The 18,976-nt window shown below is 36.3% G+C and overlaps 1 protein-coding gene across 49 annotated transcripts in view; it reads right to left on the reverse strand.

Moving 5' to 3' along the window:
* shot (dystonin-like protein short stop) overlaps positions 1 to 18,976 on the reverse strand; it is a 93,922-nt gene that overhangs the window by 45,473 nt on the left and 29,473 nt on the right. For 26 of the 49 annotated variants that reach the window (XR_016197186.1, XR_016197185.1, XM_089262549.1 and 23 more), the window contains exons 3-7: positions 15,802 to 15,863; positions 15,572 to 15,589; positions 15,402 to 15,461; positions 14,914 to 15,003; positions 14,650 to 14,820 (exon numbers count right to left, since the gene is read on the reverse strand). Coding sequence is in view for 46 of the 49 variants with exons in the window: in XM_089262549.1 (XP_089118675.1) it covers positions 14,650 to 14,820; positions 14,914 to 15,003; positions 15,402 to 15,461; positions 15,572 to 15,589; positions 15,802 to 15,863 (401 nt within the window). In the remaining 3 variants the exon portion in view is untranslated. Of the gene's footprint in view, positions 1 to 161; positions 971 to 3,952; positions 4,405 to 14,649; positions 14,821 to 14,913; positions 15,004 to 15,401; positions 15,462 to 15,571; positions 15,590 to 15,801; positions 15,864 to 18,976 lie in introns of those variants that run through there. The other 23 variants (XM_018104028.3, XM_018104030.3, XM_018104026.3 and 20 more) reach the window with 9 other exon arrangements.

The raw sequence follows: 18,976 nt of genomic DNA on the forward strand, positions 1-18,976 counted from the left end.
ATATTTGATTAAGTTTTGTATGTGTCGAATGTAAATGGAGCAAAATTTCCTAAAGGAATTCATCGATAGATACATAGATATATTCTTGGGTGGAGATAGATCACAAGCTATCAAATCTTCATTCTCACGTAATAATAATTTCGTCCCAACCCTTCTTTTACCTCTCTGCGCTGCATGCTACTCGACTCAATGGCCGGAGGGATCGCGCGTCGATACTCCAACTCGGAGCTGCGTATCATCTTAGCAGGCGGCAGCAAGTCCTCCGCCGGTTGTTGATTCTCCTCGGCGCGACTCAGGGTGGTCACCTTACGCACTATGTGCGTGGTCACACGTCGATGTCCATTTGGAGCGCGCTGCGATGTCTTGGTGCTCTCCACGCTGGAGCCAAGTACCTCCGTGGAGATGCGCTTGTTGCGCGTCACCTGCTGATAGCTGCCGGTGGGGGCACCACTCGAGGGTACCAAGGCGCGAATGCTATCCGATGTACGCCTTAGGCTGCTTCTATCGCCATCCACCGCATCCTGGAACGTGACGACGCGCTCAAAGTTCGAACGCTCGTGTGGCACCGTGCCAAACGGCGCCACGCCCGGATAGTCAGTGATGACTGCCTCGACAGTGCGCTCCCGTTTCGTTTCATGGCGATAGCGCAGATTGGAGTCATCGATATTGGTCGTTATGGCTGGTCCTCGGGTGGTGTGCACCACTTCGCTGCCGCTGCTTACGTGGGGTGGACCGCCATTCGTTTGCCGCACCAGCTGCTGAGTGCGCTTCAGAGTCGACTGCGAGCTGGAGCTGGAGTGCATGATTTCGATTTAGACTCCAGCCTGTTATCGTTATCGTTGTCGTTATCGAGATATCGTTGATTTATTGTTTCGTATTCTTTTCTTTTCTTCCCTTGACTTTATTTCGTTTGGTATTTCGTTTCGTTTTCTCTTGTGTCTCTTACTCTCTCGGCTCTTGATTCGTAATTCTATTTTTGTGCGTGATTTCAAACAAAATGATTATAATTCGTTTAAACTGCCTGCACCAACCGCCCCACAGCAATTCTCGTGCTCACAGACAATTGAGTTGCCGGCACCGCAATTTGCGTTTAATTAAGTCAAAAGCCGGCCAAAACCAGCACCGGCACCGGCACCAGCATTTGCACCGGCATTGGCACCGGATGTCTTGTTCTGAGTCAGTGCGAAATACCCAGCCAAAAGGCACCCACAGAGTCGAGGGCTTCGCCCCACGGTGGTGCTCAAGTTGTTGTTATTGTTGTTGCTACCGCTGATGAGCGAATTATTTATGTCTTGTACATACACATAATTAGCCAGCCAACCAACTAGAGATTGCCCGTCCAATTGTCTAACTGTCTTTGGGATTTTTATTACTATGCCTTTAGATAGAGTATATCGAGCTACAGATAGAATATGTAACGGGCAAATGGATCAAAAAAGATTCATTGGTTTACAAGATATCTGAAAACGTTTCAAGTATTTATAATAAATACATATATCTCTTAATCTGTCCTATACATGTATATCAAATGTTTGACATAAGTGAAAGTGTTGTTAAAAGACCAGAAAATATATCAAAAGATAACAAGATTTTAGTAATAATTTATTTCTAATTTATCTCTTGATTTTGTAATTCAGGATAAATAGTAACCATATTTTCCTAACTTTTTGCTTTACCAAATCAGTTAAATTTATTATTATACATCCCAATAATAACTGTGTATTCATATTCATTAAGCCAAGGTGCTTAGTGCATCTGCTAGTCGTAGCGCCATAAATATATTACAATTTACTATAAATATTTCTTTTCAAATATTTATGTATGTGCACGAAAAAAAGAGTAACAATAACCATAACTAAAAGTTCATGTACACGGAACGAGCGAAGCCGCGGGGCACAAATAACGACAACAACAATACAGCTTGTTGTGAAGCTAAAAAGGGAATGATTTTGCAAAGGAACGTATTGGGATGGAACACGGATGAATTCACTCTCTCGATTGCTAACGAGCTGTTCCACAAATTCTATAGAGAAATGTATTAGAGGCTATTCACATAAAGTGTATAACGGTTTTGATAAGAAATGTAACAAATGTCTACGAATTGTAGAAATGAGATATTTCAATTGCATAAAACAGTTTTGATCAAAATTGATATTCATTGATTTGTAATTATTTCAATTAGCTCGACAGTCTCTTTGCTTAAGAACGTTGATAAGCAAGGCCATCAGATATGATATGAGTTTGGAACTACTATGACAACCCAAATCTAATCATTATAGCTCAAGATCAAGCAACAACAACAACAACAGCAACATCAACAGCAATAAGTTGTTTGGCCAAAATGAGCACCCACCCGTTAATCTACCATTGAAAGGCGACGCCTGCGCAAATGCGTGACATGGCGGTCGACAGCTCCTCCTCCCATACAGACACAGACACAGACATAAACACACACACATTCACACTCACACAGATCAACCCAAAAATGCTAATTGCAACATTATTAAAAGCAAAATAAAATAAAAATGCTGCAGTTGAATGAAGTGATTTTTGTTTTGTTTTGTTTTGTTTTTAGCTTTAAGTGTCTGCGGAGGCGACACTAAGAGGCGTTAATGGCTTGACATTTTGAATGGAGCCGCCGCAGCAGCAGCAGCAGCAGCAGCAGCTGTTGTTCTCGCTATAACCAAGTAGCTCTTGCCTATTTCGGCTGCTGGCTACTGTTTGAAGTTGACGACTTTAGACAATATTTGCATTGGCTTTGCAATGACAGCACATAAATTCAAATCGAGCAAATCATAAAATAAACAGCCCAAACAAAAAGCACAAAATATTTTAAGCATTTATTTTTGCTAAAATGAGCTGAAGCGGAACAGGAGAGGGAGATGCCATATGTCTGGGCACGTCATTATTTTTACTGCTATTGCAGCAACACTTAATTACACTCGCTCACACACACACACACACACACACACACACACACACACACACACACACACAAACAGACAAACACTTGAAAAAATGAATTCGTCTTATGAAGCACACTTAATTGAAACAAAATTGAACTCAATTGCATTCAGATTGAAATCAATTGATATAGGCGGCATTTAATAAATCAAAAATAACGATACTGCAGCAGGCGCATTAATAAACCGAGACAGACACAAAGATTGAGACACGGTCAGCTCGAGGGGGCTTTTACGAGCCGCTAGCCAGATATAAATCCCATATGGAAATTGAAATTGAAGCTCGGCGCGTTCTCTGACATCATGCAAAAAGAGTTTTAACTTGTCTTGTCTTGTTTTTTGTTGTGTTTGCATTTTGTTGTTGGTGTTGTTTATTAAGTGTTTCCTTTTTGTTTTCTTTTTGTGATTTGTTTTATTATTGTGTGTATTTTAAGCATTATTTTATTGGCTTTGTCTTGCACTTGTTTGTGATTTTTATTTATATATATTTTAATTAACTTGGCAAATACATGATGCTAAATCAAATTTAAAAGTATACACATATATTTAAATGCATATACATTTCAATATTATTTAACATCCTGAGTATCTTTTGCTTATCTTGAAATACATCTCAAACATTTTTATTACTTTTTGATATGTTTGAAATTTGTTTGTAATTTATTTTCTTAAATATTTTTGTAAAAATAATTTATTTTTTTTATATTATATTTATATTTGTTTATATTATTTCATATTATTTTAACCTTAAATAGATTGTTGTTTTTTATGTAAACATGATTATTTTTATTTTTATTTTATATTTTTTAATGTTTCTAATTATCTGGAACATAAAAGCCGCGCGATTTTTGCTCTGATTATTTATTTATAAATATATATGTTTAAGCATTAAAAATACTCCAACAAGGCACACGACAATATTAGTTCAGATTTCTATCGTTCTACGCTTAGCTGGACATAGGCATTTTACGACTTATAGATAGTTTTACAATGTACAATTGTATTTATGTCTCTCTACGTCTCTTTATATATACGTTAAAGATACATGCGACGGGGGGCACTAACAACGAGTGTGTGCAGCGACTCAACAACGACTAAACGCGATCGGGCCAAGTTAAAACGCTTAAAGTGTTGCTCAGGCCAGGTGTTTACGGTTGACGCCGTCGCTGCTAGCAGCGCTGCTAGCGTCAGTTGTGGCGAGAATAGAAAAAGCAACAACAAAATACGCATGTGAGACGAAATGGAATTGGCACAAGAAAAACGCCAACCGGCGTTGGCGTTCCAAAGGCAGAGCTTGAACAAAAATTGTTTAATTCGGAATTGGAACTGAAATTGCGATCGTGCTGACAGCTGTGCGTGTGTGTGTGTGACCGTTGACGCCAACGACGTTGACGTCGCTGCCAGCAGACAACCCCGTTATGGATTGCTGAGTTCGAGCTCAGCGCTCCTACCACATGACGTATGTATATTACAACAACAACAACAGCTACACCTGTGTGTGTGTGTAAGTGAGTGTGTGTGGCAGTCATAGCAACCAACGCCTACGCCAACGCAGCGCCACAAGAACAACAGCTACAACAACAACAGCTTCCAACGCAGAGCAACAACAAATATGTATGCAAAATGAAGGTTACAATAGCAAAGAGGTAACGCTTCAAAATGCTCGACTAGAAGATACTTATTAAAGAGAGGTGAATATTCTCAGAAATCGCAACTCAAGTAATAGTAAAAATATAAGTTATAATAAAGATCCATTACAATAATGAATCTATGTAAGATATAGTAATTTTAAGAATGATCTTAGAACAAACAACTTGGCTAGGTCAATTAGCATTCTTGGTATTCTTTATGCACTCGAACAGGTTTTACCCATAACTACCTGACAGGACATTAGAGCATTTATATATTATAACTTATAAACTTCTATGATTTACTCTATGATAAAATAAAATAGCTCACAGAATAAAAATCCTAAAAAGTTCATGAAGAAACCACCAAATGGACATAAATTGGTCTATTATTTTTTAATGACTAAACCTATCAAGCCGAAGCGGCGAATACAAAGCAATAGATAAGCATTAAGCTAGTCTACCACTTCAGACAGATAATCAAAGGGAAAATAAAGTCGATTAATCGGCTTGCATTTCTATTGCTTATCATAAACTTTATCATGTGTATTTTAGCTCTACAGGGTATGGGTAGCAAAGGAATTACATAAGCATTTGCGGCGCCTCAACTTGTTGCTGCTGCTGTTGTCATTTGGTTTGTGGTAGCCAAAATATACCAGGTTGCTACAATGTTTGACTTGGGCTTCTATTCGCCTTTGTGAGTCAAAACATTTCGGGCTGCGTCATCGAGACATCAAAGCCACCAGGTAGTCGCTCTGCTAGTACTTCTTGGCCCAAAATAGAAATCGAGACAAAAGTCAAAGCCATAGAATGCTCATAATAACAATAAGAATGCCAAACATAACACACACACAAACAATCCAAAGTCTTCGGGCGAAACCAGAAAGCACAACAAGTTCTGTGATTAAGACTTGACGCTCTGCGCAGTCGCACAGTGGGTCAAGTCAGTTGTAATCGGAGAATCATCTGCTCACTAATTAGAAAAGACCAAACATCGGCTGCTGTTGTACTTGGCTGACCCCACGACATTTTCTTTGCCTTTGCCGATTCGCACAAAACTAAATTAGGCAAAAGTAATTTGAATTTGATGCTCATAACATATCACGACTCAGTCATTACACAGCTGGGCAAGCTGTGCGGCGCTGCTCCAACTGGTCAGCCAGAGCCCATGGAGTGACCCAAAAATAAAACTTGGACAGACCACCAATACGACCATCACTTTTTTACAAGTTACACAAGCCAAAAACAAACCCAACCGCTGGGAACTCTTTTTTAATGGGAAAAAACAGGGAAATTTTGCGCATTTCGGCATTAATAATGGGTAATAAAAAATATACTAAACGGGAACAAACGGAAATATTATAAATAGTTCTTAGCTTAGGAAGCTCTTTTAAAAATAAAATTAATAAACACAGATAAATGAAAAAATATACATATTTCATATGATTTATGTAAACTTAATGGAATACAATTAAATGTATCACAGATTCTTAATCTCTGGCAAATACTATTGGAAACATTTCAATTGAAATACTAATGGCTGCTTGGCTGCTTCGAGTCCTAGAAATAATCTTACATTTGTTTATTTTTATAGTCAAGCCGTGCGTGCGTGAAGGAAACTTTTTAGTTTGATTTTAAGTAAAAGCTTGCTAAATTTCCCCTTTTAGATTAGATCCTAAAAAATATTCATATTCGTGCATTTTCGTATATATTTTGGGATATTTATTGGCTTAGCTTATTAAGTGATGATTTAGTACTACAAATCGTAATAAATATGCACTAAAACTTATTATTTCAATAATTTATAACAGTGTCTGTAGACTTAATAATTATGTTGTAATAAAATCGGCTGTTGTACATGTACTAAAAAGGCAAACAATTTACTTCTCGCATATAAATTATTTTCAAGTAGGTTATTACTTTTGAACAGTTTGAAATATTGTTAAGAATGGGGGCTAAGATTATCTAAAATGTGTTCTAAACAGCTTAATTATATTTTCAAATTAATACATATAAATATGCATATATATTGAAAATAAAAATGTTCACAAATTAAAAACTTCACTTAAAGTGTTCATAAATCATTGAAACGAGTAAACGTGCGCCCCAGTACCTAAATATTTAAATGATTTTGCTTTACAGTCGATCTTGAAGAGTGCGCTTTTCGAGCAGCAATTACAACGCGTTCGAATCATATTCTAATCAAAAATGGTCACACAGACTGTCACCGCAATATCCTCCATAGATGGCTGGTTGTCTAGAAAGTGTAATTGATGCTAGTGGGTGTTGAAATCTCTATAAATGTAACACTCGCATGCGAGAGACGGGAAATGCCATGTAACGATTGATTTATATGGTAGGTAGAGAGGTTTACCTCCCCACACACACACACACACACATACACATGTGCTAAAACAGACAGACTGACAGTTAGGGAGTCACATATACATATAGGAGGCTAATTAGCATTTTGCATGAGCGACCAGCCCGTGCTGCCCTACATGGCTAAAAAGCCAGTAACTACAGCTGTTTTGTATTACCTGCTACGTATATAGACAAAACATATATACAGCTAATAAACATATACATATGCACATACGTACTCGTGCATTGTATGTAAACAGCGAAATGGAGAATCGCTGCGATGGAACATTGTTGTTGCCCATTCGTTTGTAGCTACTGCAATATTTGCGCTGCTACCAATAGAATTGAAAATCTAATTAGTCAAAAACAAAGCAACAAAAAAAGAAGAAGGGCTGAGGGAGAAGTCTCTAACGCGTTTATTAATACCGATGTGATGCAAGAGAGTAAATAGCTGTGGATTATCTATGCATTTTCTGGTAATTTGAGCAACGGTTCGCACCTAGAACGTGCTATTTGTGGTGGCTAAATAGCATCGCAATCTCAAATAGCTCATAAATGTGGGAAGTGCTAGAAAGCCAAACAGTAGCTCGCTGCGATTGCAATTAGAACCCGCACGATCAAAATTGTAAATACTTCTCTAATCTGTTATCGATACGAAAAACAAATCTGTCGTGATTATCGTTTATATGGCCTGTAAATGAGGAAATATAATATGGGAAGCCCACTGGCATGAACAATAATTTGTGTAGCTAGATAACACGAGAAGATGTCAGTATATACATATATACTATAGAAATAGCTTAAATGAACCAAATATTATATGCCTACAGCAATTATTGAACCTTAGAATTTCCATACTTTTTTGGCTGTTAACTCATATGACCTAATACAAGTTTATAATTTGAGTTCAGCTACGAATTGCGAATGATCTTAATCACAGACTAAATGTGAATCTTAGACTTAATATAGGTTGGCTTAAAGAAGGTCAAGCCAGAACAATATTTAAAGCATATATTCGCTATGCAGAAAGCAAATTTTTTTGGACCAGATTTTTCAGAAAATAGCTCAAGATGATTTAGTAGAAAATAATTGTTGAAATTGTTTACATATTTTTTTCTTTAATATCTGCCAGACATTATAATGATCCGAGAAAGTACTGATAGAAGAAATCACTACCTAGAAATTCAAGCAAACATTTTTATAAGATATTGTTTATTTGGCATTTGATTAGATTCAGCTTGAAATTAAATTTATCATAAGCTTCAGAGTATTCCATTATCCCGCCTTAACATTAAATGCGGTCAATAAAAAATCATTTCAAACTTTTCTTACAATCATATTAGAATAAAATTTTGGTTGACAGTGACTTAACAGTTGCTGTTAAGCTGTTAAGTTCATGTAAGTGTTCAAATTAACTGCTGCCTTGCCATTAGTATTGAGGGTAAATATGAAATATTAATGTGAATAACTATAACAAATAGAAGCAGTAATTTGTATTTAGCTATTGTATCACGTAATTTAGCTATTCAGTCGCATTATGTGAGCTTTAGTGCGGGCACGTCATTTGACAAGCCAAATATGTAACATTCCAAGCTGCTTTTACTGTCAAGCGGCAAGGCGTGTGGGCTCGTCATCAATAAAATTATAAATTACATATCACTCTATAACTATATAACCAGATATCTGACTGGGCACTCAGAACGTAGCTAATGTGAAGCACACAGATACGTACTTGAGCTATTGAATCGATTGTTGCTGTTGTTATTGTAATTGTTGTTCATTCATATTAATTATCAACGGTTGTGAATTGAAACACGTTCGAGCCGCGTGTAAGATACCCCTCAAATTGAATTGAACTGAACTGATCTTTGCTTATATGGCTAGCTTAAGCATTTGCATATGAAAATGCGGAATTTTTTGCGTGGTTGCGCCTCGCTGTCTAAACTGTCCAATGCTATGTGTATATATATATAAATAGATATATTTATATATATATATATATATATATATATATATATAGATATATGTTGAGCATGTATTGGGTGATTGAGCGCATGTTCAACCTGTTTGCAGGCACTCGGGCCATATTTGTGCAAAAGCTGCTAAGCAATTCATTAATGAAACGAAACGGCAAACATTTAAAAATATTGTGACTGGCTATATACTATATACACATCGATCTACACATATAATTCGATATAGATTTTCGAGCAGCTGCCCACGCATCGTAAACAAAATTCAGTCATCGGTGTCATAAATTGAGACATATAAGTGCATTTCTTTGTTTTGTTTTTCTTTATTTTTCCATTTCTGTTCTGGTTCAGCTAGCAAGTTCGTTGCTTGCGTTGAAGTCTTTCGTTTTTGTTTCTTAGTACGTGACACTTCTGACGCGGTGGGTCAGCAGTATTGTTATATGGCTGATGTCATGACCAAGGCGTAAACAAATAACACATTTTATTTCATTTCGTGCCATAAGCCTTCTGTTATTGGCTTTCAGAAGTAATACGCTTTTGTATTTTATTCCACCTGAGGCAGCGCTGAGCGTCGGCTGTCATTGACTCGATTGTGGCGCAGATCTTATAATAAATCAAAATACCGAATGATGATGATGTGAGCCGGAGCACTAGCACGAGATACTTTCTTTAGAGAACAAATCCGAAATTGAAAGCTGAGTTTTTGCCAACTTGGCGCATGGGCGGCTTAACTAAACATCAACTGCTCGTTTCTTTATTTTTTCTGTTTGTACTTTTATGGTAATCTGCCCAAATACAGCAGGCGCATCTGTATCTGTCGGATACAGCCAAAATGAAACACCTGAGCTGTGCCCAAGCACAGTCAGAAAATACAAAAACGAGCGTTGAATTATGTGCAAAAATTGCTTGGAAAATTAGACGCAATGCTTATAATGAAAACGTTTGTCAGGCGTAATTCGACATAGATTTCACAGACTTATTTTAAGCCGTGTAGCTAGTTAGCCAGCGGCACTCTTTCATGCTCTGTAAACAAGAAGCCTAGCGGGTGTACCAAGCTGGTTAAGTCAAGGACAAGTTAGATCATTTATAACGTATCATTCTTTCGTAAACGTTATCAAATACATATTCCAAATTATAGCATATATTAGCTGATCTGAAATATCTAATTTATTGTTTTAAAAATTAAATAAAGCAGGAATTCACAAATTTAGCATCAAATGCAGTTCAATTAAAATGAATAATCTTGAAGTGAATAAATAATGAATCTAGAAAACCTGAACGAAATATACATACATATTTATAGATTTACGGCTATTTGGCGAATTTCTTAACAATCTTATCAAGTATACATAAATTATTTAAGGGGTATTATTCAAATTTTGACAAATTCTGTTTACAGGGCAACTTTTCGTGTCGCATGCTCAACCAGTTTAGCCTGCTGCTTAAGTCATAAACTTATGAATTTGCCTTTTTTTCTGTCTCTCTGTCTCTTTGTGCTCAAATTAAACAATTGAGAACGCGCTCAGCTTAGCAGCAACTAAGTATCTCCAGCTGACGGAAGTCAGCAAATGTTTTCAAGTCAAGGCGAAGGCCTGTCAGAACCTGACTACTCACATAAATACATTATATAGACATAAATATATACTTTAAGCACCCCGTGGCACTCCTCATTCGAGGGAAAATCTGAGCTTTTGTGGGTGTTTCATAGATCACAGCGATTAGCTATAAGGCACAATTTATAACTTAATTATAGCCAAAGCAGCGTTACAAACTGCCGCTGGGTTCGCTTGGCAAATTGTTTGCAATTTATTGGCATCGGCTTCGCTTTGAATTAAACATTTTGTATTTTGCACATTGACCCATAAAATGCGCCATTTAATTGAATTTAATGCAAACGGGCAGATAGACAAACAGACAGAAAGACAGACTCGCGAAAAATAAATAACAATGCGAATATTTATGCAATTGCCGTATAAATAAGCATTATGTCATAATTGAAATTCAACCGAAACGCGATCTCCAAACGAGATTTCGTTCAAGTCAACGCCCCAAACACAGTTTGTCTGAGTTAAATGCAATTTCGAATGCAAAATGGCATAATAAAACTCAATTCAGATCAAAGCTAAAGTGTTTTTAATTTTGTTATTATAGCGAAGAGAGATATATTATTTGGATACTTTTTATTAACGGGAACTCAATCATAGTTGGGTAGATAAAACCATGGATAAAACAAAGAACAAATGGAAAATGTACAACAGATGGATAGAAACAGAAAGAAATAAGATAGAGATAAAGATAATGCGGAGATAATACATCGGAAATTAGTCAGTTGTAAGACTTCGATGAGTAAAAATTCGTGCTCAAAACTAAAAATATTTTAGATAAAATTAATTTAAAAATTTGTTATTTTGTTAGCTCACATTTAGATTCAGATATTTTGGTGAACAATCAATTAATGATGAACCATATTCAAAAGGATTTTAACAGAAGTGTTACAAAATTTGGATTCACAGCCACCTGAATATAACTCAGTTAGAGAATCTCTCACTGCGTGTAGCTATGAAGAAATATATGCCCATAAAAAAGTCTACTGGCAGCCCCTTAAATAAACTGGCACAACTTGATTATACCCTTCCTTTTCTTCATTTTCATTTTGGGCTAACCATTTTTGGGGCTACATAGGGTACATATATAACATTCATTTGTGTATAATAAGCAGAAATATCCTTTTAAGTCGCGCTCACAAATTTGCATTGCGAATGACTAAATGACATCAGCGACTCACAAACAGCAACAGATACAGAGATACGCAGATACACAGATACACAGAGATCGAGAGACACCCGCAACTGCAGGCCGCAATATACATAAATCCTTGGCCAACGACAATTGCCAGACCAAGACGAGAGGCGAGAGGGGCGCACACGCTAAATGCGAGACAGCAAGAAATAATAAATAACATAAACAGTAAATGACGCGCGATTGAGTTTCACATTGTCAAGTGATTTACAATTCGCTTTGCCTCAATTGAATCAGCAGCAACAGTTGCTGTTGTTGCCTCATGGCCGTTGTTGTTGTCGTTGTCGTTGCTGTTGTTGTTGTCGTTGTTGCTGCTGCTGGCTGCCACCGCGGCTGACTGGCAGCATCATTGAGCATTTATGCGCCCCATCGATCAATCCGAGCCGCCGAGCATCGAACGCAGCTCGATGCGGCATGCGCCGTCACAAATTACGAAATACCCGAGTTTTAAGTTGCATCTAGTTTGGTTGCTGTTGTTGCTGTTGCTGCTGCAGTTGTTGTTGACACACATTGTGAGTCGAGACACGGAGACGCACGCAGTGCGGAAATGTGCAACATGCCCGATGACTAAGCGAGCCCCAGAGGCGTGCCCCAGGCCAAGCCGAACTCTAGTCGAAAGCTAAGAGTTGATATAACTAATGAGAAAACCATCAAGCAATTTACTTGTAGATAGCTCTGAGAAATGTTTTCCATGTTATACATGCAATGCAGGGGGCATGTTAAACACCTTTCAGCTCACGTCAACTTCAACAGAAATATTTGGCTCGAAAGGAATTGCAATTCGTTTTAAAGGTATTTTGAGCTCTGCGCTATGAATCTTGCGAAAAAAAAACTTCTAAGTTAAGCCTTTGGAAGATTTAAGAAACCAAATTGCATTATTAAATAATTTAACACCCATATATACTCATATCTATATATGTATATCTGTATATATAATTAGTTGAAAAGCTGAAGGTAAATAATTTCAAATATCTCTGATTTCTTAATTGAATTGGAAACCATTATAAATTTCAATATGTATATATTATATAAATATACAAAAAAACAAAGTAAATAAAATAAACAAAGGTGTAAATCAACCTAAAATTCGACACTTTAACAATTTACTCTATTTTTTGAATCTCGCAGTTATGTCGATTATATATGCTTTATCTATTCGAAATTGAGCGAAAACAAAAATTTAACTGCCAATAACACACTTGTGATACAATCTAACAAATATTCAAATATATCGTATAATTTTCTAATAATAATGGGCTCACATTAATCCGTAGCTACTGCTCGAGGGTCTGACCAATGTTATCTAAGAGAACATTGATTGATTTGAAAATAGCTTGATAAATACATTTACAGCTCGACTCAAGCTGAGTCGATGCCTTCAACGTTGCAATCATATTTCGGAGATAAGATGCTTGTTATTTACTGAACAGCTTCATTATGCACAGAGGTGTCGCAACGGGCACGACAACCTTTTCCAGAGCTCCATGCGATCGGATCGAGTGCGTTGTTAATTTTCGTGTTATTTTTATGTTTTTGGCTGTGTAGGTGGCCTGGCCAAGTGGCTGATTTGTGGCGGCCTTGTGGACAACAACAACAACAACATTTGACGAACTGTAGCAGCCACTTGGACTTGGTTATGTGTGTCAGTCAATCGCTCAGTAGACGCTGAGACGATGCTGATGAAGAGAAGGTAAACTGGCTGCCTTAAAAGGCAGCGCCGCGTTCGCCAAAATAAGTCAACAGAGCCGGAGAGCTCTGCTGTAAAAATAGCAGCTGCTGGGTAGGAGTAGATCAGGCACAATATTTAACCGAAAATCGAAGCTGAAATAACCCATGTGTGTGTGTGTGTGTGTGTGTGTGTGCTTGTGTAGGCCGAGCTGCAGTTGTTGATCAATGAATCGATGACGAAACTATAACAGAAACTCTCATACGTACGTGTACATACGTATATACATATGTATGTACAAATCTACAAGATATACAGCGAATACGCCCAAATGAAAACGAATTCGTTCGTTGTGTGAACATTTGTTAACGATCTCACGAATTGGGCGGCCAGTTTGAGGGTCACCTTCGCCCAATTGTTGCGTGTGGGCGCCTCAGACGCTGACTTTGATACTGTCGCCATGTTGGGCAACATTTCGTGGACCTGCCTACAGTTATCCAACACTTGCTCCATTTACGCACACACACACATTCAAAATCACAAAGAAACCAGTTCAATGCTTGCTAAAATGCAGCGAGAAGTCGAATCAAAGACAGAGAGTGGTTACTTTTAGGAATGTAACGAGAAAAAAATGTAAGAAGTACATTGCCTTGTCTAGCTTATATACACACATGGGGAAATAATGTTATTATAAATGAAGGAAGTAGAACGCCAGAGAGAGATCTGATTGAGACAAGTTTGCTAATCCTAATTCAAATGCGAGCAAACGCGTTAGTAACGAGAGCAACTCGGTCAAATACTCTTAAGCCTAACATATGCAAATTTCAATTAAACTTAACTATATGCAGTTTCTGTAAAAGGGTGAGAGTAGGGGCGGCTATACATTCGAGATCTTTCACATAGCTCTAACAATTAAACCAAATAAAACTGCCAAGTATCGTAAATATAGTAGAAGCAGATAAAGACTTTTCACATTTACATAAATATAGAATGTTACATATATAGACTTGCTTCACTTAAACTAAATCAATTATGAAGATTATTATCACATAGTTTACTTCGTATTCTAATATGCGAGAAGGAATTTGCATGAAATGCTCAAACTTCTTAAGAGAATAAAAATGTTTTTCATCTTTTCGTCTTGCAACTAGTAATTACCATCAATATATGTGTATATATGAATATATCTCCAAAAACTTGCTCCATTTACATTGAACTGATATATGTATATATATAACTTGTAAAGTCTTCATTACCTGGAAATGCAATATAATAGTCCAGATCAAGCCCAGCGTTAGCTTGGGATTACCATCCACAATGTCCTCGGCGCGAATGTTGACCAACTTGATATTCTTAAAGCGCAGAAAATCCAGCGCCATTTGTGCATTCTGCAGCATGTGGAATCGCATTTTGCCCTTCTCTCGTGGCTATGGCAAAGAAACGAATAGGCAAATCAAAAACGAGTACGCAAATCTCTTGGGACACACAAGTTGTCGATGGAGCTGGTTGTGGCTACTTACCAGGTGTTCGCCAGATAGCACCTCCAAGAGTGAAAGCAAATTGTGACCATCGCGCAAATCCTCAAATAGATCCACAACTCGCCGATTGGCCTGGGCAGGTGGAAGCCCGAAGAGAAGGAGAAGAAAACAAAACAAGTTAAGCGACAGTTGAAAAGTAAAAGTTGAAGGTTACACAAATATATACACAAATATGCATGCGGGGTGTTAAGAAAGTGTTTACAACGATTCGGTGTTTAGGGATTCATAATTAGTGGGCGGGTGCATTTAGTGAAGAACAATAAACGAGCATAAGGAAACGAACAAATTAATAGCGCAATTTTTAGTGTACAACGCCTCAAAATATTTATAAAGGAAAACTTTAACAATCAAAGAAAAATTAATAATAATATTCTTTTCAAATAAAATCTTGAATATATTCATCTCTCATTACTACATATTATATATAATTTATACACGTTGAAATTCTGCTTGGGATTCGCACAACTTACAGACTGTGAACAACAGGGAATACCATTTGTGGTAACACAGACATGTAGCATGGTATAGGTCTGCAAATTGAATAGAGTATTCTGTGAGATTTTCAAATTTGTAAGCAAATATTAAGAAAAACCAAAATAGACTAATTGGAAACGAAGTATTTTTTACACAAACACTATACCTTGGCATACTTCCAATGCTGCTTGTAGTTAAGAGAGTTAAGAAAAAGAGAGCATAAAGGAATGCTTTTTAGTTTTACATAAAATGATAAAAATCCTAACTTTTGCTCGTAAAAATCGTAAATGTTTAATTTGGATGAGGGTCTTAAATGGAGCACTTATGTTGATGATGTGTAGGTTTCGTGATAACTGTGGATCTGCGGCTCGTTCAGCGTCTCTGCTATGCACTCACCTTTTTAAGATGCTTGTTAACCCATTTTGTGAAAGTCTTCTTTTGAATGGCATCGCGTTCGTCTGGCAGAAATGAGAAAGGCTTATATTAAAATTGGTCGAGATCTATAAAGCTAAATGAAATTGTTAATATTTAATTGATTTCTCATTTAGGATTCATGCAACGGCAAAACACTTGGATTATGTCAATCAATATACATATATGGGTCTCACACACTTTGATATGATATGATATGATCTAAACTGCAAGCGCTGACGACATCAACGAAAATTGCTGCTGGCTTGAAAAATGTACAATATATGCTAAATATTTAACGCCTACTTATAAAACAAAAGCAAAGCCAAGAACAAAATTAATAATCAAAGTCAAATTTGTATCCATAATAACTATATTTAATCATATGCGAGTATTCGATGTGTGGGCGCTGAATTATGGTCTAAACTTTTAATGAGCTTGTTTGTATTTTTTTCTGCTTTGTGTTGCTGTTGCTGTTTTAATTGAACATTTCATTTGAGTTGAGGCTACGTAATTAGCTTCAAGCAGTGAGCATTTGTCAATTGTCCATACGAATCTCAGGGCCTCAGACATTGACTTTGGCCAAAGTCCGATAAGGGTGACGATGCGATAAGCATGTATTTTCTTTTGTTATTGACGTGATTTGTTGACCATAGTTAAAAGAGAGGGACAGAGTAGAAGCGCAATTGAGAACGAGAGAGAGAGAGAGAGAGAAAGAGGGGGAGAGAGCGAGACAGTTCTTTATCTATTGATAATGACATACAATAAAAAAAAACCCAACAGTTAGGACTAGTTTTTCGCATCGATTAACTGAAACACATGCTTAGCTCTTTGGAGAACAACGCAATTAGTGTCAAGTGTATCTATACATTATATCATATCATTCAAAACAAATCTGGTTTGCAATAGCCTTATATCTAATCGTTTATGACGGCAATTAAGTGGAACAACTTAGCACATCTTTGTATTTTTAGAATATCTATTGTGAATGATTCATAGTCAAAATGGAAATGTGTCACTAATTTTAGCAGGTCAAATTCATTAACTTCTCAGAAAGTGCTCAGAAATTAGACAATTCTAACATAAATACAGGCTACAACAATTAATATTTTGATTGTTTCTAATCGATATTACATTACAGAAAACATTTAATTACGTGCACTTGAAGGGCAGTAAAATATTGTTAAAGTTTTTATGCATTTATTTATGTATATATTTTTACATATATAAAATATATTCTTGTTAAGATTTTGTAAAACATTTTTTTAGCCTTCATTCTCACTTAGTATTTTTTCCTATGGATCGTCTGGAATAATAAATCATTAAATCATACTAATATCACGTTATAGCTTGGAATCAAAAATCTATATTTCTTTCTTAAGACTTGAAATCTAATCTAACATAACAATGGTAGTTGTAAATCCATAAAGGAAGAGAATAACATAAACCGAATAACCTATCGATTCGAAAATATAAAGTTCAGTGCCCATTTGACTGATATCAAATCGAGTGTTAAGGCACATAGTAAGAGTTGTAAATGAAGTTTTACGGTTAATAAACTCGATAAATTGTAGTGCAGGGCAAATAAAGGGGACAGCAAACAGCGTTGAGAGCAGCAAGAAACACGAAAGCAAAACAAAATGTGCAAAAAGAAAAAAAATACGCTTTTATATATGTATATATGTATATACATAGGAATCTCACGATAATGAAAGAACAGGTAACAAGAGAGTTGCGGAAAGAGAGCGAGTGAAGAGCGAGTTGTACAACTGTATTTTTGCACTCTCTCTCCTTCTCTCTCTCGCTCTCTCGTCTTAACTCTTTTTTAAGTATATGTGTGAAGGCTGTTAACGTGTTATTAATCGTATTTGTGTTCGTATTAATTACTGCTGACTGAATAACAGACTAAGCCAAAGTTCTACTTAATTCATTAATGACTCACGACATAGCAACTGTGCAAAAATCACTGTTGTCGCGCCCCCTTGCCGTCGCCCACCTCTTGCGAAAAAGCCTTCATTCAAGTCAATACGGATTAATCTATTCAAAGTTCTCCAGTTTTACCAGCCGGACTATGAAATCTTTCGAATTTTGAACCCAGATTCAAGAATAAATAGTTTTTACCATTCAATATTTTTTGTTTCTATTTAATCTAAATGTTTTCTTAAATGATCAGATCTACGTTACGGAATTTGGAAGCAAGTGCTTATACAAGGAAAAGAATAATTCTTCGACTATCGAGTATTCTTCGATATGTATCCCTCATTAATCAATTATCGTTGACTCGATATCAATTGATAAATGCTTTTATTGCTTTACACAGATCATTCAATATCAAGCATTGTTTATTAGTTTATGTCGACTAGTTCAAGATAATTTAATTCATATGTAATTTATGATAATTATCGATGGATTTTATTACGAACTTTTGTTATCATCAAAATTTACATACGATTTACTAAGCATAGATATGAACTAGTTTCTGGCATACGTCTAATCTAATTTATGAGATGATTATGATAATTGAGAAATAAAAAAGAAAACTAGATCACTATGCTTTAAAATAATAGATATATAATTTCGTAAATATTTTCCATCGCTAAGCGGATGTGCTCGGGGAAATCTCCAAAAACTTTTAGCACTAACTCGTCGCCCATTAGACACCGATTAATATTATATATTATAACAGTCAGAGTAGAGCTTTAAGTTTTTGGTATACATAAGACTGAAGCCTAGGTAACCAACAATAGTGAACTTTATATAAATATTTCTTGAGATTAGATGAATTTACCTATACGTTCGTACACATTCCCAGGAAAAACTGAATCACTAAGCAGCTTAACACTTTTGTATAATGTTTACTTATCAGAGCATTTACTTATGTCTTTGTAACGAACACAATTGTAAGCCTTTTTTACTACAGGGTATCAAATATTTATCACTTAATGTATATCTGGAAAACGTCAGTCAGTCAGTCAGCATATCATAGTTCATAAATTTATAAAGTTCATTTCAATTTGACAACACGAAAAGGTGTACAATGTCTGTGATCAAGTGTGTATGAGTGAGTGGGTATACCAGTACGTGTGTGTGTGTGTGTCTGTGTATATATCTCTCACACACAGGTAAGCACACTATCTGATATACACATAGGTGTTGTTGT

This window comes from Drosophila navojoa, chromosome 5, assembly GCF_054131105.1.
Source record: "Drosophila navojoa isolate 15081-1374.11 chromosome 5, UAZ_NAV_1.0, whole genome shotgun sequence".
Lineage (NCBI taxonomy): Eukaryota > Metazoa > Arthropoda > Insecta > Diptera > Drosophilidae > Drosophila > Drosophila navojoa.